This window comes from Copadichromis virginalis, linkage group LG14 (assembly GCF_057382275.1).
Source record: "Copadichromis virginalis isolate Kocher_CV1m ecotype Utaka linkage group LG14, C_Virginalis_male_GT1.1, whole genome shotgun sequence".
Classification (NCBI taxonomy): Eukaryota; Metazoa; Chordata; class Actinopteri; order Cichliformes; family Cichlidae; genus Copadichromis; species Copadichromis virginalis.
In genome coordinates this window covers 41,248,261-41,268,042 of record NC_140631.1, presented here as the reverse complement: position 1 = coordinate 41,268,042, position 19,782 = coordinate 41,248,261, and the positions used below count along the sequence as shown (strand labels likewise).

The following is a 19,782-nucleotide window of genomic DNA, read 5'->3' as shown; positions in this document are numbered from 1 at the left end:
TTCTCTGTCACAGACTGTCCTGTGTGTACCCTGCCTCTTGTGCTATGGTTGCTTGGCCAGCCTTGTGTTACTTAGTCTCCAACAAAACGACGTCACGTAACAGCTTGTTTTACTCCAGAAATATGAAGACCACAATTAAAAATGATTAACAGTGACACCCAGTGGCCAGTTTTCAGAACACACTTTCCTCTCGTCACAGTCTTCGTCGCTACTACCCCAGTCATACCGGGATTTTTCGTTTTTATGGGCCGATGGGGTTTTATTTCTTTTCTTTTTGTAACGGGATAAATGAAAGGTGGTGGATTGGCCAGTTGGTCATGATCGACTCTGGGCTGGACCAATTACAGCCGAGGAGGTCGAACTTTAAAGTTGAGGTGAAGAGGAAAGCGATTTGTCCCCGTTCCTCTTCAGCTAGAAAGTTGCTAATTCAATCATGAAACTGATCAGTGATCAGCTGATCAGCTTTTCTCTCTGCGCCAGAAAGAGGAAACCAGCGGATGTCGCGCTAAACAACAGCAGCACGTTTGATCAGCTGATGTTAGAATTTATTTAATATTAATTTCTAGTATCAGCTGATGTTTGCTGGAGCCACAGCTGTAAAGCTGCTGGTCATGATGGTTTGGTTATGTGGTGAGAGGGAAATATGAAGATGAAACCAGGAGACGTCCTTACTGAATCATCAGAGCTGTGATGGAGAAACAGGTTTACCTTTCAGGTGACATGGATGAGTTGAAGTTATGAACTGTTTCTGAGAGACAAATAACACCAGGATCCTTTTTTATGTAGCTGACAGCTGGTAACTGTGCAGGGGCGGGTCTAGCAAAGTGTTGCCAGGGGGGCATGTAGGGCATTAACAGGGAAAGGTGGGCACAAAGAAATACTTTTCTTTCTTATTCTCATTTAAAATGTTTTGCTTTTACTAAATAATTATCTGAATCTTACAACCAAAGTTTTCATCTGATTAAAATTTATAGAAATCCATTATTGTATTCAGTAAATATTAAGCCTACAGTGTAAAACCTGACAAGTTAAGTTAACTCAAATGATTTGGGGAAACCGATTGCACCAATTGATTCAAGTTTTATAACTTAAACAGTTTGGGGTTATTTAAGTACTTTATTAGAGTCCCAAGAACCCAAAGCAAATATGATAATGTAACTCAAATACATTATGTTTATTTACTCATTGTATTTAGTATGTTTCAACTTAAACCATTAAATTTCTTGTACTAAGATGCTGTATTTATTCAAACTTATTTAAAGTGTTACATGCTCATATTCAAATTAAGTTAAATTAACTTAAATAGTTGTATTTAAACAACTTAATCCAATTGGGGAAACCGATTGCACCAAATGGTTCAAGTACTATTAACACAAAACCAAGCTATTATTCTTTCCATTCAGTTTTTATTAACTTTAACTGCAGAGAAAATACAGAATGAATACAACCATACTTTCAGTCATAACCTATGACTGCTAAAGCCATTATCAAATAACAAATAATTAGGCATTTTAAAACTTGCACTTTTAGGGAATTTTGAATGTTTTTTGTAGCATTTTGAAAATCGATTAAATGTACAAAACACAAATTTAGTCATGTAGACCTGATACATAGGTGTACATCATAAAAAAACAATAGTCTAGAGGCAATTAGAGCCATAACAATCACAATTTTAAGTAACATTTAGTATAATAATGAAATCACATGCACTACAGCAATGCAACTATAGAAAACAGCTGAACTAAGGATGTCACTAACAAAAAGTATTCTCAAAGGTATTTGTGGCTTCGCAACAGTTTTGCCCAGACCTCGAGTGAACTGGCACTCATCACACAATTAAAAAATAAAGCATGAAAGTATACTGTACATATTGACTAATTATCAGTTATCTCGCAAAAGATTTCCATGTAACTAAAATATGTTTTTAGAAATAAGCTTAAGATTACACACTATGTGAAGATTTTTTTCAATCACAAACAAAACGCCAAATATGGATTTTCTCCTTATTCTTAGCTTTCTCCACATTGCCTTTTAGAAAGCTAATTACCCAGAACAAATAAAACTATTGAAGCCATTCACAGATAACTGAAAAAGCACGAATATAGTGACCAGTGAAAAACAAGCATCATCTGCACAAGCTCATTTTTTAGTGTCTGCAATTTTGGTTTTAGTTGCTTTCTCTCATCGTCTAGCTTCAGCAACACTACTTGAATGAACTCAAAAAAGCCAGTATACTTCATAGGATAGCTCAGATGCAGAGCATAGATTAGCCCAAACAAAGACACCAGGGCATCAGTCCATGAGTGATGAGTCATAACAAACTGATCTTCAAGTTCTATGAACACTTGGCGTGGTGAGAAAGGAACTCCTCCAGGCACCTCCTCTTCATCGACATCAGCAACCAGAGCAATTCTATGGCTTCATAGAACTCAATTTCACCCTAAGATATAATACAGAGTGCACAATTATTCATCTGTAATATCTCTGTTAAAAGCATAAATACAAATGTTCAGGCACCTTTCTTCAGTTTTTCAAATTCTATATATCATAACATGTTTTAAGTTGACAGTGAAGGTTCATTTTTCATTCATCCAGGTAGTCAAATCAAGGATGAAAGAAGTTTATAAGTCATTCAACTTCACGTCTTCAACTTTCAACCCAAGTCCAGATGACTTATAAACTCCTTTCAACCTTTTCTAAATTCAAATGTGCAAATTATTGTAATACCAAAGTACCTTGCATGTTTTGAAAATCTCTGAGGTACATTGGTAGGCCGGCCAGAACTGCTGTTCTAGTTGCATAGATGTCGTTTGTGTCCTTATATATATATATAAATATATATATATATATATATATATATAAATATATATATATATATATATATATATAAATATATATATATATATATATATATATATATATATATATAAATAAACAAACACATAACAATGGCAACTGCCAAGCAAGCAGAATAATAATTAGTATCTTTTAAATACCTGTTTTCCATATGCCGACAAAAGCTGCTCCATCCTTTCACCGACCCGTCCAGTTTTCCTCTTTTTGTAAAGTCCAGTCAGCTGAGGAGCATAATCATCCAGCGCAGCATAAAACACATGTGGCAGATTCTGATTGGTGATCCGATGAAATTCAAAGTAGAGCTGAAGAGAATTCCAAAAATATTATAAGCAAAACACAGCATACTATATGAGCAGCAAATGTTATATACATAGTTGTACTTACCTGTGTCTCATGAAAGAGTGCTGGCCATGGTCCCTCACCTGGCAAAATTTGAGGTTATTGGATGAGGGCGATTAACTTTGTCAGAATGTTGGTATGGAAAGTGCAGAATTGCTCTGTTTAAGTCTTCTAAGTTAAAATATCTCTTAGAAATCAAACCTTTAAACAATGTGCCAACTCCACTGAAATGACACCTTCAAACAGGTCGTGTAGGAAGTCAGGTGGGAAGCCTGTGACAGGATGAAAGAAAGAGAGATGGTCAGAAGGAACACAGGTGTTTTTAACACCATAGTTTTCCTTAATGTCATCATTCTGAAGCTCTTGCACAATAATTATCATGAGCATCTTTTGTTCTCATTACATAATTCCCTGTAACAGCATTTTCTGTTTGCATTTCTGTTTGGGTGGCATGACAAAACCTACAGAAATATGTAGACCTGAAACTCTCATTGAAACCAGCAAGTCCATGGGCAGAAGGTTGTCTGCCACAACAGAGTAGACAGTGCCTTTAAGACGTTCACCAAGAGTCTCAATGTAGGCACCTACTTCTTCAAGAGTTTTCAGATCATTTAAGAGTGGTGACAGCATTTCCTTACACCCAAACTGGCGTACATCATTGGAATTGCACAGCAGAGCAAGCTGGGTGCAGTGTAGAGCAGAACAAGATTTAACTGGAAAGTTTTCCAGTGTCCAATAAACTGCAAAGACTTTATGTATTTTCTTTGAGGTACCAAGTGGGTTTGTGATCAAAATCATCCACATAAAGTATCATTGACAATTTCTGTCCCTCTTGTGACAGTAGAACATTTTCCTGGTAGTAGGATCCATCACAAAATGACATGAAATGTCCAGGAATCTGTGTGGGTGCTTGTTTAATTTCTTCAAGCACATCATTTTTTTTCAACAACAATTGCAAAGATGTGAGAATAGGCACATACATATAAGTGTGCTTTGACGATTCAATTAAATACTCCACAGGTTTGACATATGGAAAATTTTCTTCATAATATGATTTCCTCCTCTTTGCTGTAGATAGTGGTCCTTCAGATGTGACACATTTATGTAAAACATTACTATCAGAAACTGCCTGACAAATCTCATCCACCAGTTTGTCCGTATATGTACAGTTGTGCTTTTTCAGTATATCTACAACTGATTTTCTAACCAAAGGTTGTGATAACAAAAACAACTGATCAATATGCTCAATAATCTCCTGTGTTGCTCTCTGGGACACATGGAGAAGGGTCTGCATTTTCAAGAAAAATCCAGCCAGATTGTATTGCAACTGCTCTTCTAAACCCTCAATTCCACTGATTTCACTGGTGGATGCCACTTGATTGTCATCTGATGACTCTATTGAATCAAGCTGCATGTCATCTTTTTGTTCTACATTTATAACACTTTGCACAATGCCTTCATCGTAACTTGTTGAATTTTGGTGGTCTCTGCATTTGTGGGCATTGAAGGTTGAGTAGACATTGGTTTTAAAATTGCAGTTCTTGAAAGGACATGGAACAGTTTCTTTTCGTTTTAAATGCCCCCTCAGATGGATAAACATTTTGCTTTCAATAAATGGCTGCTTAAAATTACACATAGAGCAACAAAATCCATAATTATTCAAATCTGGATAAGAACCGTCTTTTCTTTGCGTGGGAGTGTGCATTGTAATGAATTAAATGTATTAAATGTACACATGCATGTGTTGTAGAGACAGGGTAAGGGTGAAATTGTGGAGTACTGACCATGGTTGAGCCGATAATGCTTCAACAACATGACTTTTATGGCAGTAGAAAAACTAGACAAACTACACAACTTGCAATTCCACATTTTGATACCAAATCGTTTTAAAATCACCTTTACTGGTTGTCTTTAGTGCAGTGCTGGATGATCTCTCGGCATGCTACTGCTCCTTCAATCGTCAGACTGTAATAACACAAAAGCCATGAGGACAGAAAGCTAGCAGAACAGTTTTTACTTTTACTTCACTTAAAAACAGTCAATCTGAATAACACAAGCTTGGAAAACAGTAAGATTTATTCTTGCACTACAGTTCATTTTCAATTCAGGTTGGTCAACTACTCTATACGTTATAAAATAATAAAGCAATTTTACACAAGTGAAGTACACAATAGGCTAACCCTTGGAAAGTACAGAGTCAGAAACGTTTAGGTTTGGTGCAGTGCAGCTTTGAAAAGGTAAATTATTTCGCGACTAAAATGCCACTAACCATCATATTCAAAATTTGTGAAGGCGAACTTGTCCGTTAAACTCTTAAAATTAACACTAAATAAATTTTCTACTATTTTCACTGTGTCAAAAGTAGGCTACATTTGAACTTGATAAAGGTCAGAGTCAGAAAAGCGTAAACACTGATTTTACCAAAGGTTTTGTGGCATGCAGTTTGCAAAAATCAGACTACTTACCAACTATTGATTGAAACAAGCCACCAACCGTTAATTTTTTAAATTGTGAAGGCAGACTCCATACAGCGCTAGGCGGGAATTGTGTGCTGGCAAGCTAAGTTACGAGCTACTACAACAAAGTAGTCTGATAAATTACAACGAAGTACAACTAAAACAAAGCAGTCTGATAAATGTACGCTAGAAGTAAGCATTAACAAAAAAACATAAAAATAACTTTATCTTGTACTTTCCACTCTCTTGACGAGGCTCCTGTCTCATGGCCGACAAGTCCAGGCAAAACACTGGGGGCGGGGCTGTGGATGATGACTAATACAAATGAATTAGCACAACTTAAACAGTTTAAAGCAACAGTACTTAAAACGTTACAAAAACATAATGTGTACTTATTACAATAAAGTTATTATATCATATGTATACTTTTGGGTCTACCTAACAAACTTCATGAAAGTTACTTTAACTATTTTTCAGAACTGAGTAAGAACAACTTACTTCTTTTAGTAAGATGCACTGTTGGGTTTTACAGTGTAGTATATATCCTAGTAAGTTATAGTATCCTTTCCTTTGGGAAGGTACCACCTGTGCAGTCTGCAATTCTGTTGAAGAAAGATGTTGAATCTATTTAATTACTGGAGAAAAATAACAGATTTCTGTGCATTTGTTTTATACGTGCATTAAATTAAAAACGTTTTTGTCAGTTAAGCATCTTGAGGCAGAGGGTTCCCTATTTTTCTTTTCTTTTTTTGCTGGGAGTTGGCAACCCTATTAGTGAGGAATATGTAATCATAAATTAGGTTGTTTTATATTTTTAAGTACTGTCTAGAATAGCAGAATAGTGAGGACGGTGTAGGTTTAAGTTTATTACAAAGGCTTTATGGCTTTTCCTATAATACCACGGTGGGCCGGTCACTAGTCAAAATGCCCGGGCTGATTTTTTTGTCCCAGTCCAGCCCTGCAGTAACACTACCTGTCATGTGTTCCTGAATGTGCATCAATACAAAGAACATTACAAATCATGTTACTGATTCTGTGAATAAAGGCACAAACACACAGAACTGGATATTATGGATTTTAATCATAATTCCATTTATTTTCATAAACCTCTCCAAGTTACAAACTCTGCTTCAAAGGTGCTTTTTTTTTTTTTTTTTTTTTGAATGCTCAAAGAAAAAGAAGAATTTTATAAATTAAATTTTAGGTCAAACAGTCTGAACGAAACATTTCATCATTCATTCTTCCTGAGGTTCATCGTGGTATTGAGACAAGGCTCAGAAATGTGCAGCGTAAAGTCTTTTCGTGTACTGCCACCAGGGGGCAGTGTCATAAATAAGGGTCGTGTTCCTACTGGCCATTAAGAAGAATGCAGGTTTGAGGGTGAACAGCAGGCTTCAGGTGAACAGCAGGCGGGCAGTCTGGGAGGTGAAGATGTTCTCGGAGAAGAAGAGCGAGCTTCACTGACGCTTCCTCCGAGCTCTGCGGTTCTTAAACCACACCTGGAAACGAAGGAGACACAGAGTTAGTCTCGTGATTCTAATATGCGTGCGCATTTCGGTCTGAGAGGACAGTGCAGCTTACGAAAATATAACAGTTCAGTACCAAAACTGTAATCTTGAACTACAAACTGCAATCTTAGTGAAGTACTAATCCTTCACAGGTCTTCATCTATTAGAAATACCGGGTAAAGGTCTAAAGTACTCAAACACTACAGTATGTTGGAAGGCATGAAGGTACCTAACGTTTCAAAAGGCCCAATACTGAAAACTAGTAACCAGTGTAGTATCAGTACTGGGAACGTTAAAGGGATTCAAAGGTACTGGATCACCGTAGCACCGTCCATCTTCACTGATAATAAACATTTAAAAGTCTTCGAACTTTTCCAGGCAACTATTTTTTCTCCTCTTATTTAATGAGTCAGTTCTACAAAACATGAAACTTCGGCTACAGCACGAGTCAAATTTAGTCAAAACAATTAAGTCAAATTTCAGGAACATTTCAGTTTCCCCATCAGTGAGTCTGCTGTCATTACATGCACCATTTACAGCGCCTGCGCATGAGACATTTTTATTGTTTTTTCCGTTTCAAAATGCAGAATCTTAAAATTGTTAAATAATAACATAAACTCTGGTTTAATGATGTTTTTCTAAAAAGTGAATTCGTATGTTGTTCATTCCCTGGCTGCTCTGTGCGCAAAGATTAAAAAAAGGCCTTTGTGTTTAATGTATGCATGTAATAAAATACCCTTATTATTTTTAATTACTTGAGTCAAAGTAAAATGGAACTTGGGAGCCTTTTGTGTAACTTGGAGGGATTTTACGCACGGACGGTCACTTGTTCGTTCCTCACGGCCTGACAGCCTCACACCCCAAATCAACATGTCGGACTCACCCTGACGGTCTCCTCGCTCAGCCCGGTGCGCCTCGCCAGCTCGGCACGAGTCTCCACTGAGGGGTACTCCGTGATCTCGAACAGCGCCTCGAGCTGCTTGATCTGACTGTCAGTGAACACCGTCCTCACCCGGAACTTGTGAAGCGACTGCGGGGGCACCGCCGAGGGCTGCGGGTATCCGCTGTAAGCCGCCAGAGGCTGCATATCTGGGGAGGAAAGGACCAGAAATGCTTTTAGCGAAGAAAGAATCAGACAAAACAGAAGCATGAATATCACAGCAAACACATCCTGACTGTGACTAAATCCGAAAAATAATAAAAGTTTCCCATTTTAAAAAAAAAGAGTCTCAAAGTTTTGGTGAAGAAATAAAACTTGAACTGTGAGAGTCTCTGCTTACCGGCACGGTTTTGGCTGAAGTGCGCGTAAACTCCGGGGTTTGAGTAGAAGTGCTGCTGATGGACAGCGGGTCTGTAAAGCGGGAATCGTTCCTCTCCGAAGCTCATCTCTCTCCACTGCTGGCAGCCCATCGCCTGTAACGGGACCTGGACCGGCGAGGGAGCTCTGACATTGCCGATGACCCCCCGGTGATACCCGTTCGGTGGAAAGTCCTGCAGCGGCGGCCTCGGGCCGAGCTGCGGGGAAAGGATGCGCTCGATGCTGAAGTCCGACACTCGGCCTCGGTCCATGGTTTCTCTCTGTGACCCGAGAGCTCCAGCGTCCACCTTTAAACACCTTCTGCTCTTTAACATGTTAATCAGCTCCTGAATTCAGACATGAGAAGAAATCTGGACTTTGATTTGACCCCTGACCCTTTGATGGTTTGAAGTGGACGATGACTGACAGCAGCTTCTGTAATGGGTGTGTTACCTGTAACTTCAAAGAGCTCCTTCATCAGTGATGGCGCAGTTTTAGTTGTTAATGAAGTTTTTGATTAAAAGTTCAACTTTTGTTTCACTCTGAAAAGATGAAAGACTTTGGATCTTAATTAACCCCAGTTTGTAAACGCCTCAGAGACAACAGCCAAGACTGGAGCGAATCAAACCCTCATAGATTAAATGTTAATGAAACCACATTATGTAAAAACCCATAGTGTACGAAAGACACACTTCTTTACATTTGGAAACTCTGTGTAAGAACAGAATAGTTTGATACATACGAGATTTACTTTTCATCTCACGACGTTTTACATTTAAATCCCTTTAGTTCCGTTTGAAAGACCAAAACTCCTCTTTATTCTTTAGCTTCGAATATGACTTAAAATAATATTCGAGATATGTTTAGTAAGTAAATTTAAAACGGGTCTTTTACCGTAAATTATCCGTATTTTGACAAACATTTTAAAATACAGGAGAGAGGATCATCGTTTATGAAAGCAGGCAGAGCGAATAATACTGGAAAAAAAACTTTAAATGGTTTTTTATCCATTTTATTTTTATTAAACACTCTAATAAAATTCGTTTATTTATGTTTATTTTTATTGTATTTATCTTCCGTCACACAAGCAACCAGATGATTATTTATTTTTTTATCTACTTAAATGAACATTCTTGACAATGTAGATGATATTTAGATAGATATTTTTGTTGTATTTAATAAGCGACAATGGAACGATTTATTTTAATTTTATTTAATTTTAAATTATTTATTTCATGAATTTCATATGTTGTATATTTATTTCATTCTTTATTTTTTTATGTATTTATTTCTTGCAGTGTGTGCTGGTGACCACCAGATGTCGCCGCAGTCCAGTTTTAGTTACATATACAAATCTGCTAACAGGCAGATGGGCCTCCTGCACTGTTAAAGCTTTTAGGTTTTTTTTTTAAAGAAAAGTTTAATAAGAAATAAAAACGGTCACGTGGTTCCGAGAGCATGAAAGCTCTGGAGTGAAACCAGCGTGTTTGTGCATCGCTGCTTTCATCATGTGGAGATTTCACAAACTGGAGACATCAAAGCATCAAAAGCTCGATGAGCTTTTCTCACTTTTTTTCTGGTTTGATCATCTTAAGTCCAGCATGAAACCCAGCAGGGATCCAACACTGAACACAACCATAAAAATAAGGTTCAGCGCCTCAAACTGCTCTCAGACATTAGTCTGATAAAAGTTTCCATCAGAGGTTTAGAGGAGCTGTCATGTTTGTATATACAGTTCAGAACATTTTACAGTTTTAATCACAGGTAGAAAGCAGCGTTTTATTGGCCTCATCACGTCAATCTCATCTTACATACAGGCTAATAAGACCCCTGCATGAACAGGACAGTGAAGGAAGATCAATCAGTAATCAACAGCAGATCAATGACTTTCCTCTCTTTGAAGTCTCCTCCTCAAATCTGAGGGATCGTTAAGAAATGAAAAGGAGAAACTGACAGTTAAAGAGCAACTTCTCAAAGATCAAAGGGAACATTTAAACCTGTGCAGAGTTTCTACAGAGATTTGATAAGATAGAGACGAAAAGCCTGGATTAGAGTCTAGAAGCTGAGCTTTTTAAAACTGTGTTTTAAATCACATTTAAAGGGTTACTGTAACACCCAGAACAGTAATCACAGCCCAAAACACAAAAAAGAGGAGTTTGATCAAATAAAATATGATCAAATAAAGTAGCTCATTAAAGGAAAAATACAAAAAGTGCTCACCGTCTGTGTAAAGTCTGAATATTATAGAGGACGACAAAATGCTATAAAATAATAAGGGCTCTGGTATTTCAACTGGAGGAAGGTTAGAAATATAGCTTTAATATGCAGCTTGTGTTTATATCAGGGGAGCAGATTTAATTGGTCCGTTCACAGAAAGCTGGATTTGTTGGCTCCTCTGTGTTTTCTTCATTAAGTGAGCAGATAAAGTTCTGCAGATGACCCTCGCGTGGCTTTGGACGTGAAACTCAAGCTGTGAAGACACAAGCCTGAGCAGCAACGTGCAGTTCCTCTAATGTCCACTGGAGGCAGGCAGAGGGATAACACGACCCTAACGAAGTCAGGGCTCCAGTTGTGCTGGACGACGTGCTACCTTTACTGTGACATTTGCATCGTGTTTGTTCATCTCTGATGGTAAAAGCTGGAGAAAGGAACGAGCTTGGTCTGAAGCATCAGGAGAACGGCAGAGGTCACACAGGGTTTAGGCAGCATCCGCCCCAACAACTGGCGTTTCTCGTGATTCAGCGCGTGCAGATGAATGATAGTGGGTGCGCAGGCCCCGCGGTCGTGGACCTGATCTTATTTTGTCGTGCGGGTTTTAATTTGCCTTGCAGCTTCCTTTCCCCTCTGTGCCTGCTGACTGCTTTACGTCTGCCTCGTCGCTCTCAGCGTGAATCAGCAAATCGTGGTGATGCCCAGACTGCTCTCCGAGCTGGGCTCCAGACACCCAGCCCCTCCCTCCCCGCTTCGCTGTCTGGTTCTGGCTGCTGGTCAGTGAGCGCGGCGGGGGTTCACTCGCAGGGCTTTCTGGGCACGTTTCATTCCTCATCTGTCGTCTCCTCCCTGCGCCTGCAGTGCTGCTGCCCAGTGCTCCTCTGGGCTGGATCTGTTCATGTTTTGGGGATGTGTGTCAGCACTCTGCAGCTCTGCACAGGTTCACTGGCTGCGTCTTTTTATCAGCTGCTTTCAGGGTTCCTTCAGTCTGTGTTTGGGCTGCTTTTTAACTGCGTTGTTGCCTCAGCAGCACCGTTTTACGACGCCTCACTCGGTCTGTTTTTGGAGGGTTTTCAACGCTGGTCAGCAGTAAAAGGCAAACAGCAACGAGACAGCAAAGCTCATTGCAAAGTTCCTCTTGGCATCTTCTCCACGAGTCACAGACAGAGAGCGGAGCTCGGTCGGGCTGCAGGCCCGGGTACTGGCAGGGGGGCATAGTACCATCTTTGAACCCACGGTGACCTGCTGCTGCACTTTAATGAAATAAAAATAATTCCCAGATAAAGAATAAGACGCAGTGGCGATTCATACCGCACCAAAGAATGACGTGAAAGATTTCTATAACTTCATTTCTTATAGTTTAAGCCCAAAGGGACATCTTTGAATAGTTCCACCATTCTGACTCCGCATAAGATCACAGTGGGCTGTGTGTGCAGCTTCAGTTTTATTCATGTAGCACCAAATCCCAACAACGTCCGTGTGCTTTATGTTGTTAGACGCTACAGTGTTAAAGAGTCCAGCAATCAGACGATGCCCTCTCCGCAGCGCTGGGTGACAGCGGGAAGGAAAAACTCCCGTTTAACAGGAAGAACTATCCAGGAGAAGCGAGGGGCAGCCATCTGCGATCAGCCCGGGGAAAGAAGAATACAACGTCCTGACATGTACATGTTACATTTTATTAAACAAATAAGACCTGGAGTTTCAGGGGGAGGAGCTGTGTTAATAAAGGTTAAATAAAAATAATCAGCAGTGGAGTATGAACAGCTGGACAGAGGAAACAGGTGAAGGCGGAGAGGAAATGCCCAGGAAAGTTTCAGAAAATGTGTCCATGAGCTGTTCACCTTCTTTAAAGATGCTGTGATGAGGCATAAAAGGATGAGAGCCTCGGCCTGGAACCCGGCGACGACCCGAATCATCTGAGGACAGGAGACAGAACGAGGGGGGGTAAGAGTGACGCTGGTTATTTATTGATGAGGACAGCAGAGGATCGCTCCCCTCTGTCTGTCTGCTCGGATCAGCTGATCGTAGCGAGGGCGTTTGGGATCGTTATCAGAAACTGTTCAGAGCTCAGTCTGTTGTTCTGCTGCTGTCTGAGTCTCTGCTCCGTGGATGACTCATCATAGAGAGTTTGGAAATACTGAGTCTGTGTGTCTGACGTTTACATGTAAGCGCCTTTTTTCATTTTTAGAAGAAACTCTGGAAGGAAATCACAGTAAAAGACTTCTGTGCTGCTTTAGCGTGTTCACACAGTTACCTGGACCCCGTCTTTAACGTCCTATTATTTGTAACTGCAGTGATGACATTTTTATCAACGTAGAAAACATTTCTAATTAATGAATTATAAATGTGCCCCCCTGGTGGCTCATGGAGGTACTGCAAGTAGCACAACCGGTCTGTCATGAGAACTTAGAGCAAATCATTTTCAAATAAAACCTTTTATCGTAAATGTATGACGTTTACCTCCAACGAAACTGCAGCAAATTTCTGAAAAATGAGTTAAAGTGGAATTTGGATTAAATTGTCCTTAAATAAGAGAACAACAAACTGTCCCATCCAAGAGGGTGGAGCTGAAGTTTAAAGTACCTGTTAAACTGTTAAACTAGCTGGCTCGACGTGTTCATGTGGTGTTAGCTTACTGTGTTACTTTCTGCTTGGCACTTTAAAATCAAGCCTGAGTTTAGTTGTTTTAAACTGTGATTTGACTCTTTGGAACAAAACGAAACTGTGCAGCTCAAAAGTTTTATTCTTCCTCCTGTTTGCATTTGATTTCATGGATGTTGCACCAACAGAGGGTCTCTCTCTGTTATTTTTCAGCGTACTTACATCATGACGACTCTGAGTGATTGTTCACAGACGCTGCAGTTCACCGTTGTGACCAGCAGGCGGCGGCGCAGACAGACGGCTGGTAAAAACCATTATGTAACGTCTGTGTTTTCCTCTTTTATGTTTTCACCGACTTATCTGTCATTCAGCATCCATCTCTCTCTCCCTCTCAGCACACCAGTCTTTCTTAACGTGGCTCGCCCTTTCTCTCTGCTGCCACCTTACACCTGTTTCCGCCTTAAATGTAACGTATATGATTTAAAATAACCCTCGAGAGACTTCTGGCTCTTTTCTCTTTGTCTCACAGACACACACTCGCTAGACAGTCATTAGACAACTGTCCGACCTTCACAGCACAGTGCTGCATACCCCACAGGACACACACACACACACACACACACACACACACACACACACACACACACCTGAGGCGGTACAGAAGTCTTTCTCTGAATAATGTGATCTCTCTTCAGGCGCGCTTGATTTAACTCAGCTCTTTCTTCTGCAGAGACCTCAGAGAGATCCGCCCGTCTTTACTCCGTCCAATGAATGAAATGTGCCCCCAGCTTTCCACGGAGCTGAGCGCTGAACTCTGCTTCTAGCAAGGATGAAGAAGAAAGAGACACAGGGGCTGGATGGGACAGTGCTGGTTGTGAATAAGTCTTTTCAGTCTGACATGACTGTAAAGTAATCGTCAGATTTCAAAGCTCTGACACTTCCTGAACTTTCAAAGACGTTGACCTCTAACGGCACCGTGGAGCCTGGATCAGGTCTGACTGCCCTCAGGGCCAAACTGGAAGAGGGCCTAGACTCTGATGTTGGTCCATCCATCCATCCATCCATCCATCCATCCATCCATCCATCCAGGTTCAGGTTCCAGGGCCAGCAGTCTAAGTAAAGACCTCCAGACCTCCCTCTCCCAACCAGCTGCTTCAGCTGTTCCAAGCCATCTAAAAGGGCTGCACATCCTGGTTCTGGTCAATGTTTAGCGTGTGCCCTCTGAGTTGAACGTCCCTGAGGTGAACCATGAACCATTGGAAGGTGGAGGAGTGGGTTTACTCTCAAGTCCTCCTGAATGAGGGAGCTATCTGTAACAGGAAGTCCTTTAGTGGAAGCTGATTTCTGCCACATTCTTTTAGTCACTCAAAGTGATGATCAAAGGTGAGCAGTGAAATGCGGGTTGACTGCCCTCTCACTAATGCAGTCTGTCAGTCTCCCTCCTTCCCTCCCTCTTGAATAAGACGCTGAGATACTTAAACTCTTCCACATTCTTAATCTGGAGTTAGGACTCCATCGTTTTCCTACTGAGAACAAAGGTCTTAGACCTGGACATGCTACTTCTCACCTCTGCAGCATCAGGTCATCAATCAACCACGTGTGGCTGCTGCTCTCTATGGAGATGATTCCTCATGGTAAAACAAATAAAGGCACGCTGGTGTCTGCACAGATCCTCAGGCTAAAGGTCTGATAACACAGATTAACATCACTGGGACCCAAGCAGAGACCAGTGGACTCACGGACATGGGAAGAATAATTCCTGTTTTACACCCATCAGAAATTGAGAGCGTGAATGTAGCCTAGATTTCAGCTAACGTGCAGAAACAGTTTTACTCTGGATCTGTGGTCCCAGGGTTGTTTGTGTTACTCGTCTCTCAGTGATTCCTGAGATCAGGGACAAAACAGGTTTTAATTTTCTAAAATATATTTTGTGATTTTTCAAAAACATATTTATATATAATTGTTACACAAAGTTGTGGCTGTCTCACCATGTTTTGGTCTCCCAGGTGTAACATTTTTTAATCATTTGTGTTTTTGCTGGAGAAGTGCAAGGTTTTTTCAAAGAAATGCAAAAATATATATTTTAAATTAGGTTGTTTCAGCTATTTTGACTATTAGCAGCTTCTCTATTCTGTTTATGCACATGTGTTTTCAAAGTAATTACCACATTTAAAAGTAAGATTGTTTTGGCTTTTTATTATTAGAGTTACAGTCATACATATTTTCAGAAGCTTGTATTTAATCTCTATAAGAAACAATCATATTAAGCAGAATGCAAATTACACATTTATTGAGGAAATTGCTTATTTTTATTGGAAGATCATGAGGGAGGAAAATATATGTCTCGGTTCTCCAAAAGAGAAAAATAAACCAAAACTCCATATTATGGAGTTGACAAGGTGCTGACGGTGGTGACACACGAGTAGAAAATGGTAAATGGCCTCTATTTATATAGCCTTTATAGGACCCCAAAGCGCTTTACACATCCAGTCACACACACATCCACACACACATCCACACACACATCCACACACACATCCACACACTGGTAAAAGCTACATTGTAGCCACAGCCACCCTGGGCTGCACTGACAGAGGCGACAAGATATAAAACAAGATATTATTTCTTTCAAAATGACCATTAAACCTTAGCAACCTTTGTAATATCACAAGACGCATCATAACAATTCTGTTTTTGCACATGGCAAGTTCTATATCTTAATAGTTCGCCAGCCAGTAGCTGCCTGCTGCTGATTCCTAAAGTTCTCTGTGGTTGTGTTTAGACGCTGCTGGACTTTCTCTCCTTTTGTCTCTGCTTGTTTCCAAAACCTTCTCTTCTGACTTTTTTCTCTTCCTTTCAGATCACTGATGTTCTTTATTTTTCCCTCTTTCACTCTATTTCTCCATCTTTCCCTTTATGAGAAACTCTTTCTTCAACTCAGGCTGGCTGTTAATGTTTTCTCTCCTTCTTTTTTGATCATCCCAGTTCCTTCTCTTTCGTTCCTCTGACAGCTTCCCCTTTGCTATTCTACCCTGAAATGTACCATTTTGTAATTACTATAATTTCTCTGAACCTTATGCTTTTTCACAGATTATCATGTTCCACCTGAACATGATACACCAGCTCTGCTATCACTTCCAACATAAATGGAGACAGAAAACTAAACAGCAGTGACGTTTGTCAGGTTACTGAAGTTGGGCTAGCTGGTATAAAATGATGTGCTACGTGATCGCTAGCGACACAGCTATGTTAGCATATGGAAGAAATATAGTATCATCAGAATTCAAGTATTTTTAGACATTGAATTTATGACACTGAATTTTTATCCTCCAAATTTCCCTGCAAAAATATTCACCTGCAAAAAATTCACCTGCAAAAATTCACCTGCAAAAGTGATGAACTTTAATGACCCAAGCCAGAGCAATCAGCACCAGATCGAGTCGAGTGGCTCTCGGCCAATTAAATTACGCTGTTTGATCACATGACACCGTTAGCCAGCAGTGTGTCTCCTAAAAGAGAGCTGTTTAAAGGTGAGTGATTAAGTTTTTCTCCTAAATAGAGATCATTACAGAACGCCTAGTCCTACTTAAAATCCCATTTATTTTTATTTTATCATCTACTCGAACTAAGGAAAACGTTTGACTAACTCAAAGACAATTTCCACGCCTCCCCTGCCTGACTGCAGAGGCAGTTTTGAATTTAGGAGCAGCAAGATGGAAGCGGCAAACCCTGGCGATTCTCCGGTGAGTATATTGTTTTTTATCTTCAAGTTTGTCTTTTGAAACCTTAATTTTATTTAAATCCGTTGCTCACGTATAAAGTACACAGACGGGGTCTTTGCTCAACTCGTCTGAGGCGTGTCTCACTAAGCGCTACATGCTAGCATCCTGCTAACCGAGCTACCCTTTACATGCTGTGCTTTAGAAAACAGGATACTCGTTAAAAAAAATACTCCGCAGATATTGATAGATAGACGAACACTGCAAATATAATGTTGTAAACGAAAACGGCCTTTGGTGAAGGGGTAAAATACACCATGAATAGAGCCATAGAGTGAATGGCTGCCATGGTTGCAGAACGGCCTGATTTAATGACAAGAATGGGGAAGAGTGAGGTGAAGTGAACCACAGCCACAAAACACGGTCAGACAAGGCGGCAAAAGGGCAGTGATCTGTCCGTCAGTATGAAGTTGGTGTGTGCTTTGGTGAACAAAAACTCCAGACCGGTAGCAGGAAGGTGGGAGACTCGTGTTTCACTGGAATAGTGGTGAATTAAAACATCCTTTGTTGGGGACATTTCGGTGTAAATGCATCCATACAGGCAAGACAGAGGCAGACCAGACAGTGAAGAAAACAAGGCAAACATTAGAAATATTAAAATGGAAATATAGGATTAATATAACATACAATTGGGGAAAATGTAAGGAACACAATGTAAATGATATTGTAAAGTCATTAAAACAGCATACTCTGATTAAAAGAAACAGATAATTGGGTAGGAGGATGATGATGATTTTGATGATGATAATAATAATAATAATAATAATGTTAAAGAACATGTACAAGATGGGTATGTATACTTGTAGCCAGAACTTAACAACTACAAAGTTGTAGCATGCCAGACCATCTTGATTGAATGTAACTTCGCTCCACACAAGTTTTATGGTAGACATATTCATATTGGTATCTAATAAATGATTAATTCTTAGATTTTATCAAACGTTAATTTATAAATTGTTTCTGTCTTTATGTGTTTGTTTCAGATTATGCAAGATGAAATTATTCAGTCAGCAAGACACTTGCTGCAGTTACTGACATCATCCAACTGAACTGCTGCTGTGATGAATCAGAATACAAGGTTTACTTTAGCAAGACTTATGAGTTAATGCTACATTTAACTAAATTGTTATATATTTTGTGTCCAATATTGTCTCCATATGATTTTGTTTTTTGCAACATCTTGCAGAGAACAGAGTCAAGGTACCAGCTTGGTCAACCCTAAAAGACCATCTGTTCATCAAGAAATGACCAGGTGAAAAAGTCATAAACTAAACACTCTGCATGAGCATGGAATTTAGGATGCAACTTTATATCTTACCTGCTCTACACTCAGGGCTTGAATTACAACAACAGTCAATCACATTAAAAAAAGTATGCGGAGTATTTTTTAACGAGTATCCCATTTTCTAAAGCACAGCATGTAAAGGGTAGCTCGGTTAGCAGGATGCTAGCATGTAGCGCTTAGTGAGACACGCCTCAGACGAGTTGAGCAAAGACCCCGTCTGTGTACTTTATACGTGAGCAACGGATTTAAATAAAATTAAGGTTTCAAAAGACAAACTTGAAGATAAAAAACAATATACTTACCGGAGAATCGCCAGGGTTTGCCGCTTCCATCTTGCTGCTCCTAAATTCAAAACTGCTTCTGCAGTCAGGCAGGGGAGGCGTGGAAATTGTCTTTGAGTTAGTCAAACGTTTTCCTTAGTTCGAGTAGATGATAAAATAAAAATAAATGGGATTTTAAGTAGGACTAGGCGTTCTGTAATGATCTCTATTTAGGAGAAAAACTTAATCACTCACCTTTAAACAGCTCTCTTTTAGGAGACACACTGCTGGCTAACGGTGTCATGTGATCAAACAGCGTAATTTAATTGGCCGAGAGCCACTTGACTCGATCTGGTGCTGATTGCTCTGGCTTGGGTCATTAAAGTTCATCACTTTTGCAGGTGAATTTTTGCAGGTGAATTTTTTGCAGGTGAATTTTTTGCAGGTGAATTTTTGCAGGTGAATATTTTTGCAGGGAAATTTGGAGGATAAAAATTCAGTGTCATAAATTCAATGTCTAAAAATACTTGAATTCTGATGATACTATATTTCTTCCATATTAGCATAACATAAACACAGTGAAGCTGGAGGATGAACGCTAACTTTTTTCCACTTGATAAAAGTTAACGTGAGGGTTCCCGATGGTTAGGCTGACAGTGATCACTGGCAGTTTTTAGGGGCTTGTTCAGATTAAATAGAACAAGATAAAAAGCATTAAAACATTTTAACAGCACAACAGGCTTAATAAATACAGAGTAGTTTGGCCTGGAAGCAGGATTCATACATCATCACAGCAGTCGGGGCACAGCTAGCTCAGCAGATGCCACATGATCGGAAGGTTGGATGTTTAAATCCAACGAACAGAGGCTATCCTGGATTGGTAGTTGCCCACTGCATCACTGAGTGAATGGGTCAAATGCAGAGGACTAAGCATGTTCCTACAGGATTAATAATGTAAACATAAACAATGAGATTCAAGATAAGGCAAATGTGATAATATTTGACACACCTGTGAAGCAGAAATATCAGTAAAATACACAAGAAGTAATATGACTGAAATATTAGTAAAAATAACTTATTAATATAAGTGGTGAATAGCACACATTTGTGACATTTGTCAACACCGTCAGACAAAAATCCTGATGGTGTTGACACAATACCCAACTTTCTCTCATAACACGTGTTTTTCT

General features: G+C 39.7%; 1 protein-coding gene and 2 long non-coding RNA genes across 6 annotated transcripts; 1 reads left to right on the top strand and 2 right to left on the bottom strand.

Annotated features, from left to right (window-relative positions):
- Positions 1–2,043: 2,043 nt before the first annotated feature.
- On the bottom strand, positions 2,044–6,187 carry LOC146694683 (uncharacterized). Of its 4 annotated transcripts, none has more exons than XR_014914925.1 (6): positions 6,150–6,187; positions 5,092–5,966; positions 3,397–3,467; positions 3,241–3,278; positions 2,997–3,158; positions 2,044–2,440 (listed from the first exon to the last, which is right to left on the bottom strand). It is a non-coding gene; the product is annotated as an uncharacterized LOC146694683 (long non-coding RNA). The 4 variants fall into 4 exon arrangements; XR_014914926.1 differs by having other exon boundaries at positions 5,092–5,160; positions 5,661–6,181; XR_014914927.1 differs by having other exon boundaries at positions 5,092–5,160; positions 5,887–6,181.
- Positions 6,188–7,108: 921 nt separating this feature from the next.
- On the bottom strand, positions 7,109–8,728 carry dharma. Its single transcript, XM_085478751.1, has 3 exons — positions 8,440–8,728; positions 8,043–8,248; positions 7,109–7,150 (listed from the first exon to the last, which is right to left on the bottom strand). The coding sequence occupies exons 1-3, from the start codon at positions 8,726–8,728 to the stop codon at positions 7,109–7,111; spliced, it is 537 nt and encodes a 178-aa protein (XP_085334877.1).
- A 4,404-nt stretch (positions 8,729–13,132) lies between these two features.
- On the top strand, positions 13,133–18,402 carry LOC146694681 (uncharacterized). Its single transcript, XR_014914923.1, has 4 exons — positions 13,133–13,572; positions 13,999–17,011; positions 18,031–18,125; positions 18,234–18,402. It is a non-coding gene; the product is annotated as an uncharacterized LOC146694681 (long non-coding RNA).
- The last annotated feature ends 1,380 nt before the right edge of the window (positions 18,403–19,782 follow it).